Source organism: Amblyraja radiata, chromosome 2 (assembly GCF_010909765.2).
Source record: "Amblyraja radiata isolate CabotCenter1 chromosome 2, sAmbRad1.1.pri, whole genome shotgun sequence".
NCBI lineage: Eukaryota > Metazoa > Chordata > Chondrichthyes > Rajiformes > Rajidae > Amblyraja > Amblyraja radiata.
Window position 1 is genome coordinate 119,441,715 of NC_045957.1, and position 23,707 is coordinate 119,465,421.

A 23,707-nucleotide genomic window follows, 5' to 3' on the forward strand; every position below is an offset into this window, starting at 1 on the left:
GTAAATTGAACTATGCTTTCATTAGATGCTGTGGTCTTATTCAAAATATCAAGATTATTTGTCATAGAGTCAAACAGCACAGAAACTGGCCCTTCAGTCCAACATGCCCTTGCCGACCAAGATGCGCCGTTTACAATAATCCCACCTGTCTGCATTTGGCCCATATCCTATTCGGCCCAATTTGCCCTTGCCAAACAACATGCCCAATTTACATGAGTCCCACCTGCCTGCATTTGGCCCATATCCTCTTCAACCCAACTTGCCCATGCCGTCCAAGATGCCCCATCTCTGCTAGTCCCACATGCCTGTGTTAGGCCCCTATTCCTCTAAAATATTTCCTATCCATGTGCCTGTCCAAGTGTTTTTTAAATAACATTATAGTACCTACCTCAACTATCACCTCTGGCTGCACATCCCATATACCCACCAGCCTCTGTGTGGGGGGAAAAGGTTCCCCCCTCGGGTTCCTATTAAATCTTTTCCCCTCTCACCTCTGGTTCTTGATTCCCCTACACTGAAAGCTCTATACATTCACGCTATCTATTCTCCTCATGATTTTATACACATTTGGGGAGGGGGAGAAAAGGTACTCCTTTCCCAGCTCTCCCACAGCCCACTGTCTCCGCATCTTCCTTTCTTCTTCCCGCCCCCCCCCCCCCCACATCAGTCTGAAGAAGGATCTCGACCTGAAATGTCACCTATTTCCTTTGCTCCATAGATGCTGCCTCACCTGCTGAATTTCTCCAGCATTTTTGTGTACCTTCGATTTTCCAGCATCTGCAGTTCCTTCTTAAAACTTTCTGAATGTACTCAGTTTCTCCTTTCACAGGGTGGCGTGGTGGTAGAATTGCTACCTTGTAGCGCCAGAGACCCGGGTTCGATCCTGACTGCACGTGCTGTCTGTACAGAGTTTGCATGTTCTCCCTGTGACCACGTGGGCTTTCTACGGGTGATCCCGTTTTCTACCACATTCCAAAGACGTACGGATTTGTCGGTTAATTGGCTTCTGTAAATTGCCCTAAAAGCCCTGTCCCACGGTACGAGTTCATTCCAAGAGCTCTCCCGAGTTTTAGTGTGCAGGATAGAACTAGTGTACAGGTGATCGCAGGTCAGTGCGGACTCGGTGGGCCGAAGGGCTTGTTTCCATGCTGTATGTCTAAACTAAATGTAAATAGCCAAATTAAAGGGGGGACATGTCAAAATAAAAATTTCAGAGGATGTCAAGCCTGGTGACCGGGTCGAATAGTGAAAGGCCTGGATAGAATGGACATGGAGAGGATGTTTCCACTAGGAGAGTCCAGGTCCAGAGGGCATAGCCTCAGAATGAAAGAATATTCCTTTGGGAAAGAGATGAGGAGGCATTTCTTCAGTCGGAGGGTGATCTGTGGAATTCATTGCCACAAAAGGCTGTGGAGGCCAAGTCAATTTACGCTTAAGGCAAAGATAGATTCTTGAATAGTACGGGTGTCAGGGGTTATGGGGAAGATGTGGGGAAAAAGGGATTGAGAGGGAAAGATAGATCAGCCATGATTGAATGGCGGAGTAGACAATGGGCCGAATTCTGCTCCTATCACTTATGAACGATGGGATATTCAGGGGTTAAGCAGATATGCTAAGGAATGGGTGAACACGGGATTGTTCACATTGAAACTGTGGGTCTATCGCACACAGGTAATTGTGAGTTTTTAAAAAAAAGACCTTGAAACTGTACGCTGATAATTCATGGAAACGTTCCATTTAACTCAGTTGATTGGGATAGTGCCCAAGGAATTTGTTTATGCTTGAGCAAGTTATTGTAAGGCATGCCCATACTTGCAATGTAATGGTGTTGGGTAGTTATCTACACTTCACGCTGCCTCGGCAAGGCCACCAGCATAATCAGGGCTGAGTCTCGCCCCGGTCACTCCCTCTTCTCCCTTCAGACCAACCAAAGATGAGGGTGAGTTCAAGTCCGATCTCCAATTGGCATCTTATTTACGCTTAGTAACACTCTTAACTGTACTTGCGTACGTTAATGTCAATGTAATGGGTGGCGCAGAGGCCAAGCGTACAGTTGCTGCCTTATAGCACCCGAGACCTAGGCTCGATCCTGACTATGGGTGCTGTCTGTACGGAGTTTGTGCATTCTCCCCTTGACCTGCGTGGGTTTTCTTCTGGATCTCCAGTTTCCTCCCACACTCCAAAGACGTGCAGGTTTGTAGGTTAATTGGTTTTGGTAAAATTGTCAATTTCCCCTAGTCTATGCAGGATAGTGTTAGTGTGCAGGGATCGCTGGTCGGCATGGATTCAGTGGGCCGAAGGGCCTGTTTCCGTGCTATATCTCTAAACTAAACTAAATGATGTTCCTAATTTCATTAATCTCGTTAATGATGCATTTTCTTAATGAAGAGCTTGTAATTTTTCTTTCAGGAATTCAGAAATTAGTACTAGCTGGAAGAATGGGAGAAGCAATTGAAACAACGCAGCAACTATATCCAGGTCTTCTTGAGAGAAAATCCAACCTCCTTTTCATGTTAAAGTAAGCTGCTGTACAGTGATTAACAATGCCATACTACTGCTACTGTGCATGAAGGGTTGTGAGAAAATGCGGATGCTGGTTTACAACAAAGTTAGACACCAAATGCTGGAGTAACTCAGCGGGTCAGACAGCATCTGTGGGGAAAAGGAATCAGTGACGTTTCGGGTCGAGACCCTTCTTCAGACAGAGTCAGGGGAGAGGGAAACCAGAGGTGTGAAGAGGTTCAGACCAAATTAAGAGCCAGCACTTTCCATGAAGAGGTGAACTCCCATTCCCATACTGAACCCCCCCCCCCCCCCCCCTCCGCTCCCCATTCTCATTCTGACCTGGGCCTCCTCCACTGTCAGAGTGAGGCCACACACAAATTGGAGGAACGACACCTCCTATTTCGCTTGGACTGTTTACAAATATGAATATTGATTTCTCTAATTTCAGATAATCCCTGCATTCCCCCCCCCCCTCCCTACCCTAGTTATCCTGCTAGTTCCACTGTTTGCATCCATGTCTCCCTGCGTTAGCACCTCTTCCACAACCAACAATGGACTATTGTGGGCTCCATCTTTCCTTGGCCAGCTCTGATTGATTTGCTCTGAACCTTTTCATATCTCCACTTTCTCTCCCCCCTCCCTCCCCCCCGATTCTCAGTCTAAAGAAGGGTCTCAACCCAAAATGTCACCTATTCCTTCACTCCAGAGATGTTGCCTGTCCCGCTGAGTTACTCCAGCGCTTTGTGTCTATCCGCATTGCACGATGTTTTCATTTATCATTCCCGTTGCCCTGCTGGATATTTACTGAATATATGGTTGATAATGATTGGGCTAATGAAAAAGCATACTTCCACGGCTCACTATGTTAAAGCTAGAAGTTCAAAGGAATTGCGCGCACTATCTTATGATAAGGTCATAAGGAATAGGAGTAGAATTAGGCCATTCGGCCCAACAGGTCTACTCCGCCATTCAATCATGGCTGATCTATTTCTCCCTCCTAACCCCCATTCTCCTGCCTTCTCCCCATAACCTCTGACACCCGCACTAATCAAGAATCTATCTATCTCTGCCTTAAAAATATCCACTGACTTGGCCTCCACAGCCGTCTGTGGCAAAGAATTCCACAGACTCATCACCATGTTATTCCTAAACATTTATTTGGTACCAGGGTTACTTTGCCCTCTATAATTGCAGAGCAATGTGGATGCAGCACAACCCCCCCCCCCCCCCCCACCCGCCATCGACTCCATCTACACGTCACGATCTCGTAAAAACAGCCAACTTAAACGAAGACCTATCCCATACCACTCATTCCTTTGCCCCTCTCCCGTTGGGCAGAAGCTTGAAAGCAAACACCCACCAAACTCAGGAACAACCTCTTCCCCTCTGCTATCAGGCTTGAGAATGGTTTAGTTCAGTTTATTGTCATGTATAATGATGTACAGTGAAAAGCTTTTGTCGCGTGCTAACCAGTCAGCGGAAAGACAATAGACAATAGGCGCAGGACCAGGCCATTCAGCCCTTCTGGCCCTTAACTGTGATCATGGCTGATCATCCACAATCAGTACCCCGTTCCTGCCTTCTCCCCATATCCCATGACTCCGCTATCATTAAGAGCTTTATCATGATTACAATTGAGCCATCCACCGTGTACAGATACATGATAAAGGGAACAACGTTAAGGTAAAGTCCGATTTAAAGATAGTCCGAAGATATCCAATGAGGTAGATAGTAGCTCAGGACAACTCTCTAGTTGTTGATAGGATGGTTCAGTTGCCTGATAACAGCTGGGGAGAAACTGTCCCTGAAGCTGGAATTTGTCTTACTCGCCTCAATCCCATTGCGGACATTGTCTATGGAACTGAAGAGCTACAATGCTGAGAACTACATTCTGCACTCTATATGTTCCACTTTGCTCTATCTATTGTACTTGAGTTTGACGATTATATTACCTGATTATTTTGGATAGCGTGCAAAACCAAGCTTTTCACTCTACATTGGTGCAGGTGACAAGAACCCTAAACAAAAGCTAAACAAAAAAATCTACTAAGCATTTTGGCGTCCTATAAACCAGAACTTCCGACGATTAAAGGCAATTGGAGATTTCAATGTGGGAGATAGACATCAAGTGCTGAAGTGTGCAGGTGAATCTGTGGGACTCTTTGCCACAGACAGCTGTGGAGGGAAAGTCGATGGACATTTTTAAGGCAGAGATGGATAGATATTTGATTAGTACGGGTGTGAGGGGTTGTGGGAAAAAGGCAGGAGAATGGGGTTGGGCGGGGCGGGGGGGGGGAGAGATAGATCAGCCATGATTGAATGGCTGAGTAGACTTGATGGGCTGAATGGCCTAATTCTGCTCCCATCACATGACCTTATGAGTGCGGGTCCAGAGATGTTGTGTGACCCGCTGTGTTACTCCAGCACTTTGTGTCTTATCTGTGGGATTCTCTGCCTCAGAGGGCGGTGGAGACAGGGTCTCTGGATACTTTCAAGAGAGAGCTAGATAGGGCTCTTAAAAATAACGGAGTCAGGGGATATGGGGAGAAGGCAGGAACGGGGTACTGATTGGGGATGATCAGCCATGATCACATTGAATGGGGGTGCTGGCTCGAAGGGCCGAATGGCCTACTCCTGCACCTATTGTCTATTATTTATGTCAATTGAGCATAGAGGGAAAAGCTGACTGACATTACTGTTATGATTTCCAATCACTGACCCAAAATAAAACATTTTTAAGCAAGTAAAGCTGAAGCTGTCACAAGTTGATGAGCTAGGAGGATAGAAGTATGTGATTAATCTGGTGTACCGTGCTGTATACAGAGTTTTGAGCCGTTTTCTCTTTGTATTGTTGCCAGAGTCCGCCAGTTTATAGAGATGGTGAATGGAACTGATAGTGAAGTACGGTGTCTAGGAGGCCGAAGCCCAAAGTCTCAGGACAGCTACCCTGGTAGCCCGAGAGCATTCAACAGCCCCGGCATGAGTCCCAGCCACGGGAGCAATATCCACACCCTAGCGACATGCAAAGGAAACGGAGCACATAGTCACTTTACAGGTAAATAGTTGCGATAGATATCAACTTTTCCCTTAGTATTGACTCTTGCAAGAAAATATTGCAATGTGTGCTTGATTGACGATCGGACTGTACGTCAGACTTATTTTCAGGCTTATTATCAAGCTCTTCCCAGCTGTTGTCAGGCAACTGAACCATCCCACCACAACGAGAGAGCAATGCTGATCTACCATCTACCTCATTGGAATCCTCGGACTATCTTTGATCGGACTTTACTCAACTTTATCTTGCACCAAACGTTATTCATGTTATTCCCTTTATCATGTATCTGTTCACCGTGGGTGGCTCGATTGTAATCATGTGTTGTCTTTCCGCTGACTGGTTAAGTAAGTAAGCTTATTGGCCAAGTATTCACATACAAGGAATTTGCCTTGGTGCTCTGCCCACAAGTAACAACATGACATACAGTGACAGTTACGAATGACTCAGAAAACACTAAACATAAATAATAATAAAACATTAATGATAAAACACCATTAAGCAAGCATTTCACAGAGAGAGTGGTGAGTCTCTGGAATTATCTGCCACAGAAGGTAGTTGAGGCCAGTTCTTTGGCTATATTTAAGAGGGAGTTAGATGTGGCCCTTGTGGCTAAAGGGATCAGGGGGTATGGAGAGAAGGCAGGTACAGGATACTGAGTTGGATGATCAGCCATGATCATATTGAATGGCGGTGCAGGCTCGAAGGGCCGAATGGCCTACCCCTGCACCTAATTTCTATGTTTCTATGTGAACCAACAAAATACCAGATCAAAGGGAGGCGACAAATTTTTGGCTGTTGAGTAGAGCAACTGCTCGTGGATAAAAACTTTTTTTTATGTCTGTCTGTGGCAGCTTTGACAGTCCGGTGTCGCCTTCCAGAGGGAAGTGATTCAAAGAGTTTGTGGCCAGGGTGAGAGGGGTCAGAGATGATCTTGACCGCTCGCTTGCTGGCCCTTGCAGTGTACAGTTGACAGTTAGTTAGCACATGACAAAAACCTTTCACTGTACCTCGGCACACATGATCATAAACTAACTAAATTAAATAGACAATAGGTGCAGGAGTAGGCCATTTGGCCCTTCGAGCCAGCACCGCCATTCAATGTGATCATGGCTGATCATCCCCAATCAGTACCCCGTTCCTGCCTTCTCCCCATATCCCCTGACTTTGCTATTTTTAAGAGCCCTATCTAGCTCTCATTTGAAAGCATCCAGAGAACCTGCCTCCACCGCCCTCTAGAGAGGCTGAGAATTCCACCCTCACCACTCTCTGTGAGAAAAAGTGTTTCCTCGTCTCCATTCAATAAACTAAAGTTTTGTCGGAAGGAACAGCAGATGCTGATTTACACTGAAGACAGACGCAAAGTGCTGAAGTATCTCAGTGGGTCAGGCTGCATCTATGTGGCGGGAGTGATAACTAAGGGCTACCTCCCTCATCCTTGTCGTCTTGTTAGTTTCACTGTTTGTAGTCCTTTATCACCATTGTGGGAACCGAGGCCATCGTTACCGGTTCTGATTTGTTCTGCACCTTTTTATACCTCTAGTTTTTCCTCTTCCCCTAATTCTCAGTCAGAAGAAGGGTCTCGACCCGTAACGTCACCTATTCCTTTCCCCCAGAAATGCTGCCTGACCCGCTGAGTTATTCCAACACTCTGTGTCTATCTCAGACTTATTTTGCCGAATCAGTTGTGGCTAATTATGAAGACCGAGCGAAACCCAGGAAACTGAACCAGCCTCTCAGCAACCAGAGAGCAGTCCTGACTTGCCATCTACCTCTTTGGAGACCCTCAGACTATCTTTTATCAGTCTTTTGCTAGACTTTATCTTGCACTAAACATTATACCCTTCATCCTGTATCTACATACTGTGGACAGCTAGATTGTAATCATGTATTGTCTTTCTGCTCACTGGATAGAACACAACAAAAAAGCTTTTCACTGTACCTCAGTACGCGTGACAATAAACTGCACCTAATGAGGTTAATAACCTCCACATTGCGTGGGAGAAGCTGTAACCCAGACTCCTGTTCAATTGGCGAATAATACTGACAGTTCCAAGACACTGCAAATAATTTGGATGTCCTGTACCGGTTAGATTCCTGGGGTCTCACACTGACCATTGACCCCTAGCTCTAACCTACATGCCAAGGACAATTTACAATTTTACCAAAGCCAATTAAACTACAAACCTGTGCATCTTTGGAGTGTGGGAGGAAGCCAGAGCACCTTGAGAAAACCCACATGGTCACAGGGAGAATGTCCAAACTCCGTACAGGCAGCACCCAAGTCAAGTCAAGTCAAGTTTATTCGTCACATACACATACGAGATGCGCAGTGAAATGAAAAGTGGCAATGCTCGCGGACTGTGCACAAAACAAACAAACTACAAACAGAATCACATATTCACATATTACATATTTGTGGGAGGGAAGTAAAAGGAAAAAACAACAATTTTAAAAAGACACCACACAACAGTAAAATGGTACAGTAACGTTAGTCCCTGGAGAGATAGGAGTTTACAGTCCTAATGGCCTCTGGGAAGAAACTCCTTCTCATTCTCACCGTTCGCTCAGCATGGCAACAGAGGCGTTTGCCTGACCCGTAGCTAGTGAAGATGGGACATCTTGGTTGGCATGGGCATGTTGGACCAAAGGGTCTGTTTCTGTGCTGAATGGCTGCGATTGCTTCTTTATCAAGTAAATAAGTGCTGTGAATGCTGTAACTCATTGTACTGAGACATTTATACAAAGGCCCCAAAGGGTACCTTTCCCATTTTATCATAATCTTGCCTTCACTGATCTTCTTTCAGTGAACATCTATGATGGGCACTTTGAATGGTTCATGAAGTTTAATATTTCTTGAAATAGGAAGCAGGACGTACCATTGCATTAGGACGTACCTTTAGAAAAATGGGGAGGAATGTCTATAGTCGGAGGGTGGTGAATCTGTGGAATTCATTGCCACAGACAGCTGTGGAGCCCAAGTCAATGGATATTTTTAAGGCGGAGGTTGACAAATTCTTGATCAGTAGTGGTGTCACAGGTTATGGGTAGAAGGCAGGAGAATGGGTTTGGGAGTGAAAGATACATCAGCCATGATTGGATGACGAGTAGGCTTGATGGGCCGAATGCTCCTAGAATTTATGAACTTCATTTATTTTAACTTTCTAGTGTAGTTTAGATTTTACAGCACGGAAACAGGCCCTTCGGCCCACCGAGTCCACACTGACCAGTGATCACCAGTTCTGTTTTACCCCACTTTCGATACACTCTGGGCAACTTATAGAGATTGCAGCCAGCCAACCTGCAAGCCCACACGGACATGAGATGTAGGCGGAAACCGGAGAACCCTGCGGAAGCCCACGCAGTCATGGGGAAAACATGCAAACGCCACACAGACAGCACCCGAGTTCAGGATTGAACATGGGTCTTTGGCGCTGAGAGGCAGCAGCACTACCAGCTGCGTCACTGTGCCGCCCCAATGTCTTGCGTCCAAGTGAATGGACAATAGACAATAGGTGCAGGAGTAGGCCATTCGGCCCTTCGAGCCAGCACCGCCATTCAATGTGATCATGGCTGATCATCCCCAATCAGTACCCCGTTCCAGCCTTCTCCCCATATCCCCTGATTCCACTATCTTTAAGAGCCCCATCTAGCTCTCTCTTGAAAGTATCCAGAGAACCGGCCTCCACCGCCCTCTGAGGCAGAGATTTCCACAGACTCACAACTCTCTGTGAGAAAAAGTGTTTCCTCGTCTCCGTTCTAAATGGCTCGCCCCTTATTCTTAAACTGTGGCCCCTGGTTCTGGACTCCCCCAACATCAAGAACATGTTTCCTGGCTCTAGCGTGTCCAAACCCTTAACAATCTTATATGTTTCAATAATATTCCCTCTCTTCCTTCTAAACTCCAGAATGTACAAGCCCAGCCGCTTTAAGCCACAGACTTTAAGACAATTTTTTTAAAATACAAATATTTTTGCTCCCAAACTTTGCGGATGCATTACTGTCAGTTCAAGTGAATCTAGGTTGAGAGTGCCAATAGTCATTATGTGTAGTACAAGTGTAGCCTCCAATTGTATATCATGGGACTGCTGGAGCACATGATGCTGGCAAATAGCAAAACAAAATGTCTCAACAACAAGTGATCTTCCATATTCTGACCTGCATTTGCTCAATCTATTAAATGTGCCTTTTGAAATAGTCTTCTGGGCATAAAATCAGTTAGTCATGGCAACATACAGCGCAGAACCAGGCCTGTTGGTCCAACTCGTCTGTGCCGACCAGATCGTACAATTGTAGAAGTGAGCAATTGCAGATGCTGGTTTACAGAAAAAGCCCCAAAGTGCTGGAGTAACTTGGTGGGTCAGGCAGCCTCTCTGGAGAATGTGGATAGGTGGCATTTTGGGTTGGGACCCTTCTTCAGATTTGTGCAGTGGGGGATGGGGGTGGGTGGGGAGGTAGATGGAAGCTGGGAGAGACTAGAGACAGCACAAAGTGTGGCAGATAATACATGAACACAGACGAGGGGGGGAAAGGTTCGATAGGCAAGATGTCTGGACAAAAGCCTGAGATGAAAAGGCAGCAGATGCAAGAAGAATGGATTGTCGAGCTGTGAATTATGAAGCTTGAAGAAGAAATGTAGTGGAAGGGGGAGGGGTTGTAGTTGACTAAATGTCATGCATTCAATGTTTAAACTGTTGGGGTGTAAGCTACCCAAGCAGAATATGAGGTGCTGTTCTTCCAATTTCTGCGTGGCCTCACCTTGGCAATGGAGGAGGCCCAGGACACAAAGGTCAGTGTGGGAAGGGGAGTTAAAATGGTTAGCAATCAGGAGGTTCAGCAGGCCATGGTGGGCTGTGAGTGCAAGTGTCCGATTAAATGGTCACTGAGTCTATGCTTGGTCTCGCTGATGTACCAGGGGATGGCATCATCGGGAACACCAAGTGCAGTGGATGAGGTGAGAGGAGGCGCACATGAACCTCTCTCTCACCTGGATGGACTGCGATTGAGGTGAGGGAGGATGTAATGGGACAGGAGTTACATCTGGGGAAAGTACCTGGGAAAGGGGTGGGAAGGGATGAGTGAACCAAGGAGTTGCAGACGATAAGGTCCCCCGCAAAAGACGGAAAGGAGTGGAGGTTAGAAGATGCAACTGGTGGTGGGATCATCTTGGAGGTGGCGGAACTGTCGGCGGTTGAAGTGTTGAATGTGGAGGCTGGTGGGGTGAGAGGTGAGGACATGGAGAACTCTATCCTTGTTCCGTCTGGGGCGGGAGCGAGAGCAGAATTACCACAGCCACACTTGCCCACAGTGACCAACATGCCCCCTCTACAGTTGTCCCACCTGCCTGCCTTTGGCCCTTATCCCTCAGAGGATTTAGTTGAGGCAGGGCATTTAAGAAACATTTAGACAGGTACATGGATGGGACAAGTTTAAAGGGATATGGGCCAAAAGCAGGCAGGTGGGGACTAGGGTAGATGGGACGATTGGTTGGGCCGAAGGGACTGTTCCCAAACTGTAAGACTCTTATGACTGTCATCTTAATTAAATATTTTACAATTCTGACTAGGGTTTGTGAACTGAATCTCTGGAAGGATCACCAAGTCTGGTTCTGCCCAGACAATATTCCTGAGGTATTTTGGCAACCTCACCGCTCTCACAGTTAAGATTAATACATTGCGATGGGATCTGATTGCGTATTACTGAGTGTACACAGCTCCAGTCAAACGTGGAACAATAGTGCAGGTTGCGTCAACCTTGTCACCTTTTTAGTTTCTGAAATATCCTTGTACATTTGTAGTTTGCTACCATTCCTGTGGGAAATAAAACTCCTTCCCTCCAAGGAGTGGTAAAGGTGATTCTTCAACATCTCAACAAGCAGAGGCAAGATTCCTCTGCCTTTCAAATAATTTTATTTCATAGAAACATAGAAAATAGGTGCAGGAATAGGTCATTCGGCCCTTCGAACCAGCACTGCCATTCACTATGATCAGGCTGATCATCCAAAATCAGTGCCCCCCTTTTCCCCCATATCCTTTGATTTATTTAGCCCTAAGAGCTAAATCTAATTCTCTCTTGAAAACATCCAGTGAATTGGCCTCCACTGCATTCTGTGGCAGAGAATTCCACAAATTCACAAATATCTGGGTGGAAATGTTTTTCCTCATCTCAGTCCTAAATGGCCAACCACTTATTCTTAAACTGTGATCCCTGGTTCTGGATTCCCCCAACATCGGGAACATTTTTCCTGCATCTATCGTGTCCAATCTCTTAAGCATTTTGTATATTTCTATAAGATAACCTCTCATCCTAAATTCCAGCGAATATAAGCCCAGTCGACCTGTTCTTTCATCATATGTCAGTCCTGCCATCCCGAGAATTAACCTGGTGAACCTACGCTGCACTCCGTCAGTAGCAAGAATGTCCTTCCTCAAATTAGGAGACCAAAATACCCTACCCCCAATACCATGTGCTCTAATTGTGCACGCTAATCTCTTGTATGGGACCTTTCACCTTGTGCAAGTCAAATGTTTTGTTCCGAGTAATAGAATCATTGGTATTTTTGTGCGTACATTGCAGTATAGAGGGTGCAATGTGTTTGAAACTAGGCTCAGTGTGGTAGAAGGGAAAAAGGTGCATGACTATACTGTCATACAGCACAGAGACAGGCCCTTCGTCCCAACTTGCCCGTGCTGACCAAGATGCCCCATCTATACGAGTCTCAGCTGCTAACATTTAGCCCATATCCCTCTAAACCTATCCGGTCCAGATGTCTTTTAAATCTTGTTATAATACCTGCCTCAAATAACTCTCGGGTGCCTATTAAATCTCTCCCCCCCCCCCTCACCGTAAACCTAATGTCCTCTGGTCCTTCATTCCCCCACGCTGGATAAAATACTTTGTGCATCTACTCTAGATCAAAGATCTTATAGACCACTCCTTCTAAATGCAATGGGCTGACGCGTAGCGCGGAACGTGGGCCTTTTTTTCATCCATTTCAGTAACCCGACCCGACTCGCAGTGTAATCAACGTTGCGGGGGAACAGTTTGTGTTAATAAATGATAATTCTGAAAATGAGAAGATTTTTACCAAAGAACCTTTATTTTTATGAGGATGTTTCCGTAACCGGCTTCCGTCTCCGCACTAGTATCTTTGCTCCGCTATGGGATCTATGGTGCGGAGACGGAAGCCGGTTACGGAAATGGGGTCGAAAGTTACCAATGAATCTGCCCATGACCGTACTACGTCTTTATCTTGCTTGCTGGAGGATCTTTGCTCTAGATGGACACAAAATGCTGGAGTAACTCAGCGGGGCAGGCAGCATCTCTGCTTAGACGGAATGGGTAACTTTTCGGGTCGAGACCCTTCAGACTGTTTTCAGGGGAGTGGGCGGTACAGAGATAAAATGTAGTTGGAGACAGTAAGGCTGGTCGGAGAATTGGGAGGGGATGGCGAGAGAGAGAAAGCAAGGGCTGCTTGAAGTTAGAAACTGCATCTACCCGATCTATTGCCCTCATCATGTTATATATAATATCCCTCGGCCTCCTGTGCTCCAAGGAATAATGTCTTGATCAGCCCAACCTTGTAGCTCAGGCACCTCAAGTCTTGGCAACATTCTCGTAAATCTACTCTGCACCCTTTCCAGCTCGTGTTCTGGTGACGGCCTCGTCCAAAGAGCAGCAGTATCCCGGCCACATCTCCAAAGACAACTCCGTGATGGAGATTATCTGGTCACGTTTTCGTTCCTCTCATGGAAACTTGCTGTTTTTAACTTACCAAATAGTGAATGGCCTGGATAGAGTGGATGTGAAGAGGATGTTTCCACCAGTGGGAGTGTCTAGGACCAGAGGGATCAGCCTCTGTTTCCTCTGGTCTATTTTTTAAGAATAAGGGGTAAGCCATTTCGAATGGAGATGAGGAAACACTTTTTCACTCACAGAGTTGTGGAATTCTCTGCCTCAGAGGGTGGTGGAGGCCGATTCTCTGGATGCTTTCAAGAGAGAGCTAGATAGGGCTCTTAAAGATAGCGGAGTCAGGATATGGGGAGAAGGCAGGAAAGGGGTACTGATTGTGGATGATCAGCTATGATCACATTGAATGGCGGTGCTAAATGGTCTACTCCTGAACCTATTGTCTATTGTCTCAGAATAAAAGGATGTACCTTTAGAAAGGAAATGAGGAGGATTTTATTTGGTCAGAGGGTGGTGAATCTGTGGAATTCATTGCCACAACCAGCTGTGGAGGCCGAGTCATTGGGTACTTTTAAGGCGGAGATTGACAGATTCTTGATTAGTGCGGGTGTCAGGTGTTATGGGGAGAAGGCAGGAGAATGGGGTGGAGAGGAAAAGAAAGATGAGCCATGATTGAATGGCGGAGTAGACTTGGTGGGCTCAGGACCGCTCTCGAGTTGGTGAGAGGATGGTTCAGTTGCCTGATGACAGCTGGGAAGAAACTGTCCCTGAATCCGGAGGTGTGCGTTTTCGCACTTCTGTACCTTTTGCCCGATGGGATAGGGGAGAGGAGGGAGTGGCTGGGGTGCAACTCGTCCTTGATTATGCTGCTGGCCTTGCCGAGGCAGCGTGAGGTGGTTGAGTTGAAGAGACTAAGACTCGTCATTGATGTTGCTGGAGGCCTTGTAGTGGGAATGCTCCCACTGCGATCGCAGTTTTCAATCATATTCCTCTTCTTGTTCTGTTGCAAATTGTGCCTATGATGCTGAAATAATCATAAGGTCTTAAGGAATAGGAGTAGAATTAGGCCATTCGGCCCATCATGTCTACTCCGTCATTCAATCATGGCTGATCTATCTCTCCCTCTCAACCCCATTCTCCTGCCTTCTGTCCCATAACCTCTGACACCTGTACTAATCAAGAATCTGTCTATCTCTGCCTATCTACTAACTTGGCCTCCACAGCCGTCTGTGGTAAAGAATTCCTCAGATTCACCACCCTCTGGCTAAAGAAATTTCTCCTCATCTCCTTCCTAAAAGAATGTCCTTTCATTCTGAGGCTGTGCTCTCTGGTCCTCGACTCTCCCACTAGTGGAAACATTCTCTCCACATCCACTCCATCCAAGCCTTTCATCATTCGAATAACAAAGTGTGCAGATACATGGTTCAATAGTCCTTTATTGTCATGTGTACCAAGGTACAGTAACATTTGATTTGTCACAGTCATACCAAAAAAGTAACAAGATAAAAAACTACATAAAAATTAAACATAAACAGCCACCACAGCGGCGTGTGAGAATATCCAGGGCACACAGCATAAGCAGAGACCCACAGCCATCAGTTCAATGTCCGGGCCACACGCGCACGCTCCTTCACCGTGATGTGACCAGAGTTGTACCGACCGCTGTCACTCTCTCTGCCGTCCCTGTCCGCCCGAACAGTCACAAAGCCGTCCACACTCGCACGAGACTCCGGGATGTCCTCATGGAGCCATGTCCCCGCAAACATCGAGATCACCGCCCTCACGGCACTCCCTCCGCGTCCCCACCAGCGCAGGCAGCACGTCCATCTTGTTTTTCGGCGACATCACATTCCCCACTGTGATAGAAGGCGAATAACTTGTACCTTCTTCCTCCTTGTTTCCCCGCGGTCGGGGCGGTCGAAACTTCCGCAGCCGGGGCGATCAAAGCTCTCGCAGTCGGCGATCGAGGCTCCCGTGTTCGGGGAGGTCGAAGCCCCCTGCGGTTGGAGCTCCAGCAGTTGATCCCTAACAAAGGGACCGCCAGTTCCACGACATTACGGCCGCAGTGCGGACGGGGATACGATACGGATAAAGTCGCATCTCTGTCGAGGGAAGGAATTTAAAAAAATTTCCCCACCTCCCCCACCCTCCCCCCCACACATAATACAAACATTAAAGATACACTCAAATATACAAATAAAACAGACTAAGGCAGCTGCTGGCGAGGTTGACACCCGGTGGTACACGATAAAAGGAATAACATTTAGTTGTAATGTTTAGTTCAATTCTGTCTCCAGTACTTTGTGCCATCGACATAATATATATTAATGAAATAATGAGCGGAGAAAGTACAAGGAGTGTGATGTCTTCTATCTTTTGACAGGTTATGAAAATAATTGTAGCAACGGTATAATATCCAATAAAGGCCATCAATCCAGTAGTCACAGTAAGCATCCAGTCTCGTGTTTAAGTACTCCAGAATTGAACAGTATAAATGCTACAAGATCCCAGCAATCAAACAGTTGTAGCAAAGACAAGTAAGTGCTTCCGTTTACTTTCAATCCTGTTTTACGAGCTGCATCTTCAGTTAACTCGTTTGGACGTTTTCTTTAAAATAAATGGTCCTCCTGCTTGCTTTGTTGCTGTTCAAGTTGAATGTTCAAGAATAGTTAGACACAAGGGCTGAATCAAGACTGTGTAGGTGCATCAGACTTCCTGCCTTAAGGGGCTGTCCCACTGTACGAGCTGATTCAAGAGCTCTCCCGAGTTTTAAAAAAAAAATCAAACTTGTGGTGTGCACGTAGAATGTACGTCGGAGCTCGGGACGTCTCTTCGCGGCTCGTAACGCTAACGGCAGGTACTCGGGGAAACGCGGTAAACTCGTGAAGACTCATGAAGATTTTTTAACATGTTTGAAAAATGTCCACGAGAGCCCTGAGTACCTACGAGCGGCTATTACGGTAATTCTCCGAGTTCGAATCGGGGGAAACTCGGGAGCACTCTTGAATTAGCTCGTACAGTGGGACAGGCCCTTTACACTAAAACTAGTTAGCGTGTGCATTTAATTGCAACGTTAATGAAGGTGTTGAGCAGAATTGAGATCTGCAGGTTGTTCCTGTTGTTTTCCTTGTGACAGATGAGGATATTTGGCCCATCATCAACCATTGGCGCTTGGCACTACCCCATTTCCCCACCACCTCCTCATTTCCCTTCACCGTACTCCCTCCCACAGTGAATAATAGAGCTCTGGAGAGTGTTGTCGAGCAGAGGGATCTAGGAGTGCTGGTACATGGTTCCTTGAAAGTGGCACTGCAGGTTGAACGGGGGTCAAAAAGACTTTTGGCACATTAGCCATCAGTATCGAGTATGGAAGTTGGGAGGTCATTGTTGCAAGGTATGCAAGGCGTTGGTGAGGCTGTATTTAGAGTTTTGCGTTCAGTTCTGTGCACCATGCTATAGGAGAGATGTCACAAAGGAGGGTGCGCTGGAGATTTATGAGGATGTTGCCAGGACTCGGGGACCCGGGCTGTAAGGATGGGTTGAGCAGGCTAGGATTCTGGGTGATCTTATAGAGGTATACAAAATCATGAGAGGGGTAGATTGGGTAAACACACAGTCTCTTGCCCAGAGATGGGGATAAAATTTAACGGACTCCTGAGAGGTAGCTTTTTTAACGCAAAGGGGGGTATGGAGCGAGCTGCTGGAGGAGGTAGTTGAGCTAGGTACTATCGCAACCTTTGAGAAGCATTTGGATAGGTATATGGATAGGACGGGTTGAGAGGGATATGGGCCAAACGCATGCAGGTGGGACATGTTGGTCAGTGCGGGCATGTTGGGCCGAAGGGCCTGTATCACATCTTGGACATGTCTCTAAACTTCTTCTGATTCTCCGACACACAGCAAACTTGGGGTAGACTGGAGTAGCCAGTTAACCTACCTATCAAGACTGCTTTGGGATGTGGGGGGAAATGGGAGAAATGAAAGGAAACCGACAGGCTCCGTGAGGGCGTGCAAATTCCACACAAACAGGATTGGGGATTGAGGTCGGACCTAGGTCACTGGAGCGGTGAGGCACAGCACTGTCTGTCAAGTCAAGTCAACTTTATTTGTCACATACACATACAAGATGTGCAGTGCGGGATTGTGCAAAACAACAGAACAACAGAACAGAACCAGTATTTACATTTTTAAAAAAAGACACAACAGTAAATGACTCCCTGGTGAGATAGGAGTTTACAGTCCTGATGGCCTGTGGGAAGAAACTCCGTCTCATCCTCTCTCTGTTTTCGCAGCGTGACAGCGGAGGCATTTGCCTGACCGTAGCAGCTGGAACAGTCCATTGCTGGGGTGGTAGGGGTCCCCCATAATGTTGCTGGCTCTGGATCTGCACCTCCTGGTGTATAGGTCCTGCAGGGGGGCGAGTGTAGTTCCCATAGTGCGTTCGGCCAAATGCACTACTCTCTGCAGAGCCTTCCTGTCCTGGGCAGTGCTGTTCCCAAACCAGATCGAGATGTTTCCGGGCAAGATGCTTTCTACAGCCCCAGAGTAGAAGCACTGAAGGATCCTCAGAGAGACTCTGAATTTCCTCAGCTGCCTGAGGTGGTAAAGGTGCTGCCTGGCCTTACTCACCAGTGGTGCAGTATGTGTTGTCCATGTCATATATAACCATATAACAATTACAGCACGGAAACAGGCCATCTAGGCCCTACAAGTCCGTGCCGAACAATTATTTTCCCTTAGTCCCACCTGCCTGCACTCATACCATAACCCTCCATTCCCTTCTCATCCATATGCCTATCCAATTTATTTTTAAATGATACCAACGAACCTGCCTCCACCACTTCCACTGGAAGCTCATTCCACACCGCTACCACTCTCTGAGTAAAGAAGTTCCCCCTCATGTTACCCCGAAACTTCTGTCCCTTAATTCTGAAGTAATGTCCTCTTGTTTGAATCTTCCCTATTCTCAAAGGGAAAAGCTTATCCACGTCAACACTGTCTATCCCTCTCATCATTTTAAAGACCTCTATCAAGTCCCCCCTTAACCTTCTGTGCTCCATAGAATAAAGACCTAACTTATTCAACCTTTCTCTGTAACTTAGTTGTTGAAACCCAGGCAACATTCTAGTAAATCTCTAGTAAATCTCCTCTGTACTCTCCATATCCTCTGTGATGTGGACTCCCAGGCAATTAAAGCTGCTCACCCTATCCACAGTAGTCCCATTTATCCCCAGTGGCGTGTACGTCCTCGGTTGTTGTGCCCTTCTAAAGTCCACAATCTGCTGCACCACTACTCCAGGGTAGAAACCTGCGTTGATGAGCAATCCACGACTTGCTCTGAAGAAACGTCCCAACCCGAACTGTCACCTATCCATGTTCTCCACAGATGCTGCCTGACCCGCTGAGTTACTCCAGCACTCTGTGAAACGTCACCTATCCATGTTCTCCACAGATGCTGCCTGACCCGCTGAGTTACTCCAGCACTCTGAAACATCACCTATCCATGTTCTCCACAGATGCTGCCTGACCCGCTGAGTTACTCCAGCACTCTGTGAAACGTCACCTCTCCATGTTCTCCACAGATGCTGCCTGACCCGCTGAGTTACTCCAGCACATTGTCCAGTATTGGGCACCATGTTATATTTTGGGGAAAGATGTTGATGGAATGAGGGGCAAGTGATTTTGAAAATGTGCTTTTTGGCCTCGAAATTTGTCGTATAGAGACATAAAATTATAAAAGGACTGGACAAGCTAGATGCAGGAAAAATGTTCCCAATGTTGGGCGAGTCCAGAACCAGGGGCCACAGTCTTAGAATAAAGGGGAGGCCATTTAAGACTGAGGTGAGAAAAACCATTTTCACCCAGAGAGTTGTGAATTTGTGGAATTCCCTGCCACAGAGGGCAGTGGAGGCCAAGTCACTGGAAGGATTTAAGAGAGAGTTAGATAGAGCTCTAGGGGCTAGTGGAGTCAAGGGATATGGGGAGAAGGCAGGCACGGGTTATTGATAGGGGACGATCAGCCATGATCACAATGAATGGCGGTGCTGACTCGAAGGGCCGAATGGCCTCCTCCTGCATCTATTTTCTATGTTTCTATGTTTATTTTTAAACTTTTCTGGACAGATTTTAAAAGGCAGGGATGTATATTGATTGTGTCCCTTGTTCTGCAGTAACGACATGGACATGGAGACTGAGCACTATACCAATGGTGTGGATGCGTCATCAAATGGTTTCCTTAACGGCAGCGTCAAACGCGTTCATGATATGGATGAAAATGACGCAGAGATGGGTATGAATGTCAACATTGTATTCAGTAAAGACACCGAGATATTTAAATCTTGTCTGATCTTTAAAGGTCAACTTGTTCAACCTCTCATCCTTTGAAGATAAACAGATCTTTGTAGATCCATCATGTTTTGTTTTTTTGTTTCCATTTGCACTTTTTTTCCATTTTCACCCATTCCTTCTCTCCAGAGATGCTGCCTGTCCCGCTGAGTTTACTCCAGCATTGTGCGTCTACCCAACCCAAGGACAACTAAGTACAGATTAGTTTAGAGGTACAGGGTGGCCCACCTAGTCCACACCAACCATCGATCACCTTGTTCCAAAGTTCAATGTTATCTCACTTTCGCATCCTACACACTAGGGGTCATTTACAATTCACTGAAGCCAAATAACCTACAAATCTGTACGTCTGGGGTTTGGGAGGAAACCGGAGAAAACGCACGCAGATCTCAGGGAGAGCGTGCAAACTCCGGACAGACAGCACCCATAGTCAGGATCATAAAGTCATAAGGAATAGGAGTAGAATTAGGCCATTCGGCCCATCTAGTCTACTCTGCCATTTAATCACGGCTGATCTATCTCTCCCTCCTAACCCATGGATCCCGGGTCTCTGGCGTTGTAAGGCAGTAACTCCACCCTGACTCCACAAGAAGCCCGCGAACTTCAAACTACTGTCGTGTGTTAACGGAATGCTGGGCTTCAGTTGGGTTTGATGTCACATGTGCCGTCGGCCGTACAGTTGAAGATCTTGCTGATCTGTTTTTCCCCGTGGGTTTTCTACAGAGATAGACCTGACTCAGTCGCGACGCCAGCTTTGTGGAGGCAGCCAGGCCGCGATCGAACGCATGATTCACTTTGGGCGGGAGCTGCAGACTGTCAGCGAGCAGCTGAGAAGAGAATGTGGCAAGAACACCCTGAATAAAAAAATGCTGCAGGTACCTAACATTGTGGGAATTACTGTATGGTGTGGAGACACGAGGATTACTGGAAATGATGAAGATGAAGATCTAATTCATGCTCATCATCAACTTAAGAAAAAAAAAAGTGTTTGTTTGGTTCCCCAGGGAGTTTTCACCCAGAGAGTTGTGAATTTATGGAATTCCCTGCCACAGAGGGCAGTGGAGGCCAAGTCACTGGATGGATTTAAGAGAGAGATAGATAGAGCTCTAGGGGCTAGTGGAGTCAAGGGATATGGGGAGAAGGCAGGCACGGGTTATTGATTGGGGACGATCAGGCATGATCACAATGAATGGCGGTGCTGGCACCTATTTTCTGTGTTTCTATGTTCCATTGTTGAATCTGTCTCCTTGATTTCCAAAGTTTGGGGATGCCGGCCCTTCAGTCTGTTTGATCCCAACTTTAGGAACTCATGGCTAAACTCAGGAACAGCTTCTTCCCCTCTGTTATCAGGCTTCTGAAAAAGGTCCTTCCATAAGTTTAGTTTTTAGTTTGGCACAGAGATACGGCCTGGATAGCTCCTAGGGGAATGAAGCAGAATTAGGCCATTCGGCCCATTAAGATTAAAGGGGTAGGCCATTTAGGACTGAGATGAGGAAAAACTTTTTTTCACCCGGAGAGTTGTGGATCTGTGGAACTCTCTGCCACAGAAGGCTATGGAGGTCAATTCACTGGATATTTTCAAGAAAGAGTTAGATTTAGCTCTTATAGGGCGAATTGAAGGGTGGGGGGAAAGCAGGAACGGGGTACTGATTTTGCATGATCAGCCATGATCGTATTGAATGGCTCGAAGGGCCGAATGACCTACTCCTGCACCTATTTTCTATCATGGCTGATCTATCTTTCCCTCTCAACCCCTTTTCCAAGCCCTTCGAATGCCAAGTCCACACCAACCATCGATCATCCGTTCACATTAGTTCTTCATTATTCCATGTTTCGAATCCACTTTCGAAGCGCACTCGGGGACAATTTTACAAAGGCGAGTTAACATACAAACCTGCGCGTCTTTGGGATGCGGGTGGAAACCAGAGCACCCGGGGGAAACCCAAGCTGGTCGCAAGGAGGACGTGCAAACTCCGCACAGATGGCGCCCTAGGTCAGGATTGAACCTGGAGCTCTACCGCTGCGCCACCGTGCCACTCCGCTGCTCTACCACGCTTCAGCTGATAATCCCGTTAACGAGGGCGCAGTTAAAGACATTTGGACACGTGTATGGATTGGAAAGGTTTAGAGGTTTAGTGGGTCAAATGTAGGCAGATAATTCCCAGCCCTGCACGCTGACCAGGTCCCGTGGACAAGGAAGTCCAAAGGGGACCCGTGTCTGTGTTGTACAACCTTGTGACTCTCTGATATCCCATTGACGAGTCTGTGGTAGCATCAGTGGGAATAACTGCTGGAAATACCCAGCGTGTCAGACAGACTAGGTAGAGTTGCTGTAGTGACCACTGTTTCTGCCCCACACTGATTACATCTTTGCCCCATTCAGGATGCGTTTAGTTTGCTCGCTTATTCCAATCCATGGAACAGCCCAGTAGGATATCAACTCGACGTGGTGCAGAGAGAACCAGTGTGCTCGGCGTTAAATAGTGCTATATTAGGTGAGTATGTGGCAGTCAATTTTAAACAGCTGTTTATCATGACTAATGCACCTAAAAATGGGTGTTTAACCTGTCTCCGCTGTTCATTCTATACAACGGGAGATTGGTGTTTTATTTTAACAGTGGCGCAGCGGTAGAGTTGCTGCCTGCATGGAGTTTGGACGTTGTACCCTGTGACCGCGTGGGTTTCCTCCGGGTGCTCCGGTTTCCTTCCACACTCAAGATGCACGGGGTTCATAAGTTATAGGAGCAGAATTAGGCCATTCGGCCCCATCATGTCCACACCAACAATCATGGCTCATCTATCTTTCCCCCTCAACCCCATTCTCCTGCCTTCGCCCCATAACCCTTGACACCCGTACTAATCACGAATCGGTCCCTCTGCTCCTTAAAAATACCCGATTACTTGTGTTGCAAGGAACTGCAGATGCTGGTTTACACCGAAGATAGACACAAAATGCTGGAGTATCTGAAGAAGGGTCTTGATTTGAAAAGGCACCCATTCCTTCTCTCCAGAGATGGTGCCTGTTCCGCAGAGTCACTCCAGCATTTTGTACATACTTAATGACTTGGCTTCCACAGCCGTCTGTGGCAATGAATTCCACAGATTCACTGCCCTCCGACTAGAGAGATTCTTCCTTGTTTCCTTTCTAAGCGTAGGTCAATTGGCTTTGGCATGTTGTACAATTGTCCCTAATATGCGTCAGTTTGTGCAAGGCAGTAAGGAACCTTAGGTACCTAAGGTAGTAAGGATCGGTCATAAGGAAGGCAAATTCACTGCTTGCATTTATATCAAGTGGACTGGAATACAAAAAGAAAGATGTAATGCTGGGGCTCTATAAGGCGCTGGTCGGGCCGCGTTTGGAGAACTGTGAGCAGTTTTGGGCCCCTTATCTGAGGAAGGATGTGCTGGCTCTGGAGAGGGTCCAGAGGAGGTTTCCAAGAATGATTCCAGGAATGCGTGGGTTGACATATGATGAGCGTTTGACGGCACTGGGCCTGTACTCGCTGGAGTTTAGAAGGTTGAGGGGGGGAACCTCAATGAAATTTACAGAATAATGAAAGGCCTGGATAGAGTGGATGTGGAGAGGATGTTTCCACTGGTGGGAGAGTCTAGGACCAGAGGTTACAGCCTCAGAATTAAAGGGCACTCTTTTAGAAAGGAGGTGAGGAGGAACTTCTTTAGTCAGAGGGTAGTTAATCTGTGGAATTTATTGCCACAGAGGGCTGTGGAGGCCAAGTCAGTGGATATTTTTAAGGCAGAGATCGCCAAATTCTTGATTTGAACGGGTATCAAGAGTTGTGGGGAAAAGGCAGGAAAATGGGATTAGGAGGCAGAGATCAGCCATGATTGAATGGTGGAGTAGACTGGCTTAATGGCCTAATTCTACTCCTATAACTTGTGTCGGGGTAATCGCTAGACGCTGCGGACTAAGTAAAGACTAGCCTGTATCCTACAGGCCAATCATTGGTTAGAGGTCCCGCTGAAGCTAAGAATTGTTCCATTTCCTCTACATATGACAATGAAACACTTGGCTTGAGGTTTACATCTCAACAAGAACTGTACTTCAGAAAAGTACAGAAAATGATAAACCTCAATATGCAACCTTACCATAATTGT

At 46.7% G+C, this 23,707-nt stretch overlaps 1 protein-coding gene across 1 annotated transcript in view; it reads left to right on the plus strand.

Annotated features, from left to right (window-relative positions):
* Positions 1-23,707, plus strand: part of ranbp9 (RAN binding protein 9) — a 92,493-nt gene that overhangs the window by 65,901 nt on the left and 2,885 nt on the right. The window contains exons 8-13 of the mRNA XM_033014403.1: positions 2,410-2,518; positions 5,364-5,560; positions 15,630-15,783; positions 19,417-19,535; positions 20,315-20,466; positions 21,975-22,086. Of these exons, the coding sequence (XP_032870294.1) occupies positions 2,410-2,518; positions 5,364-5,560; positions 15,630-15,783; positions 19,417-19,535; positions 20,315-20,466; positions 21,975-22,086 (843 nt within the window). The remainder of the gene's footprint in view (positions 1-2,409; positions 2,519-5,363; positions 5,561-15,629; positions 15,784-19,416; positions 19,536-20,314; positions 20,467-21,974; positions 22,087-23,707) is intronic.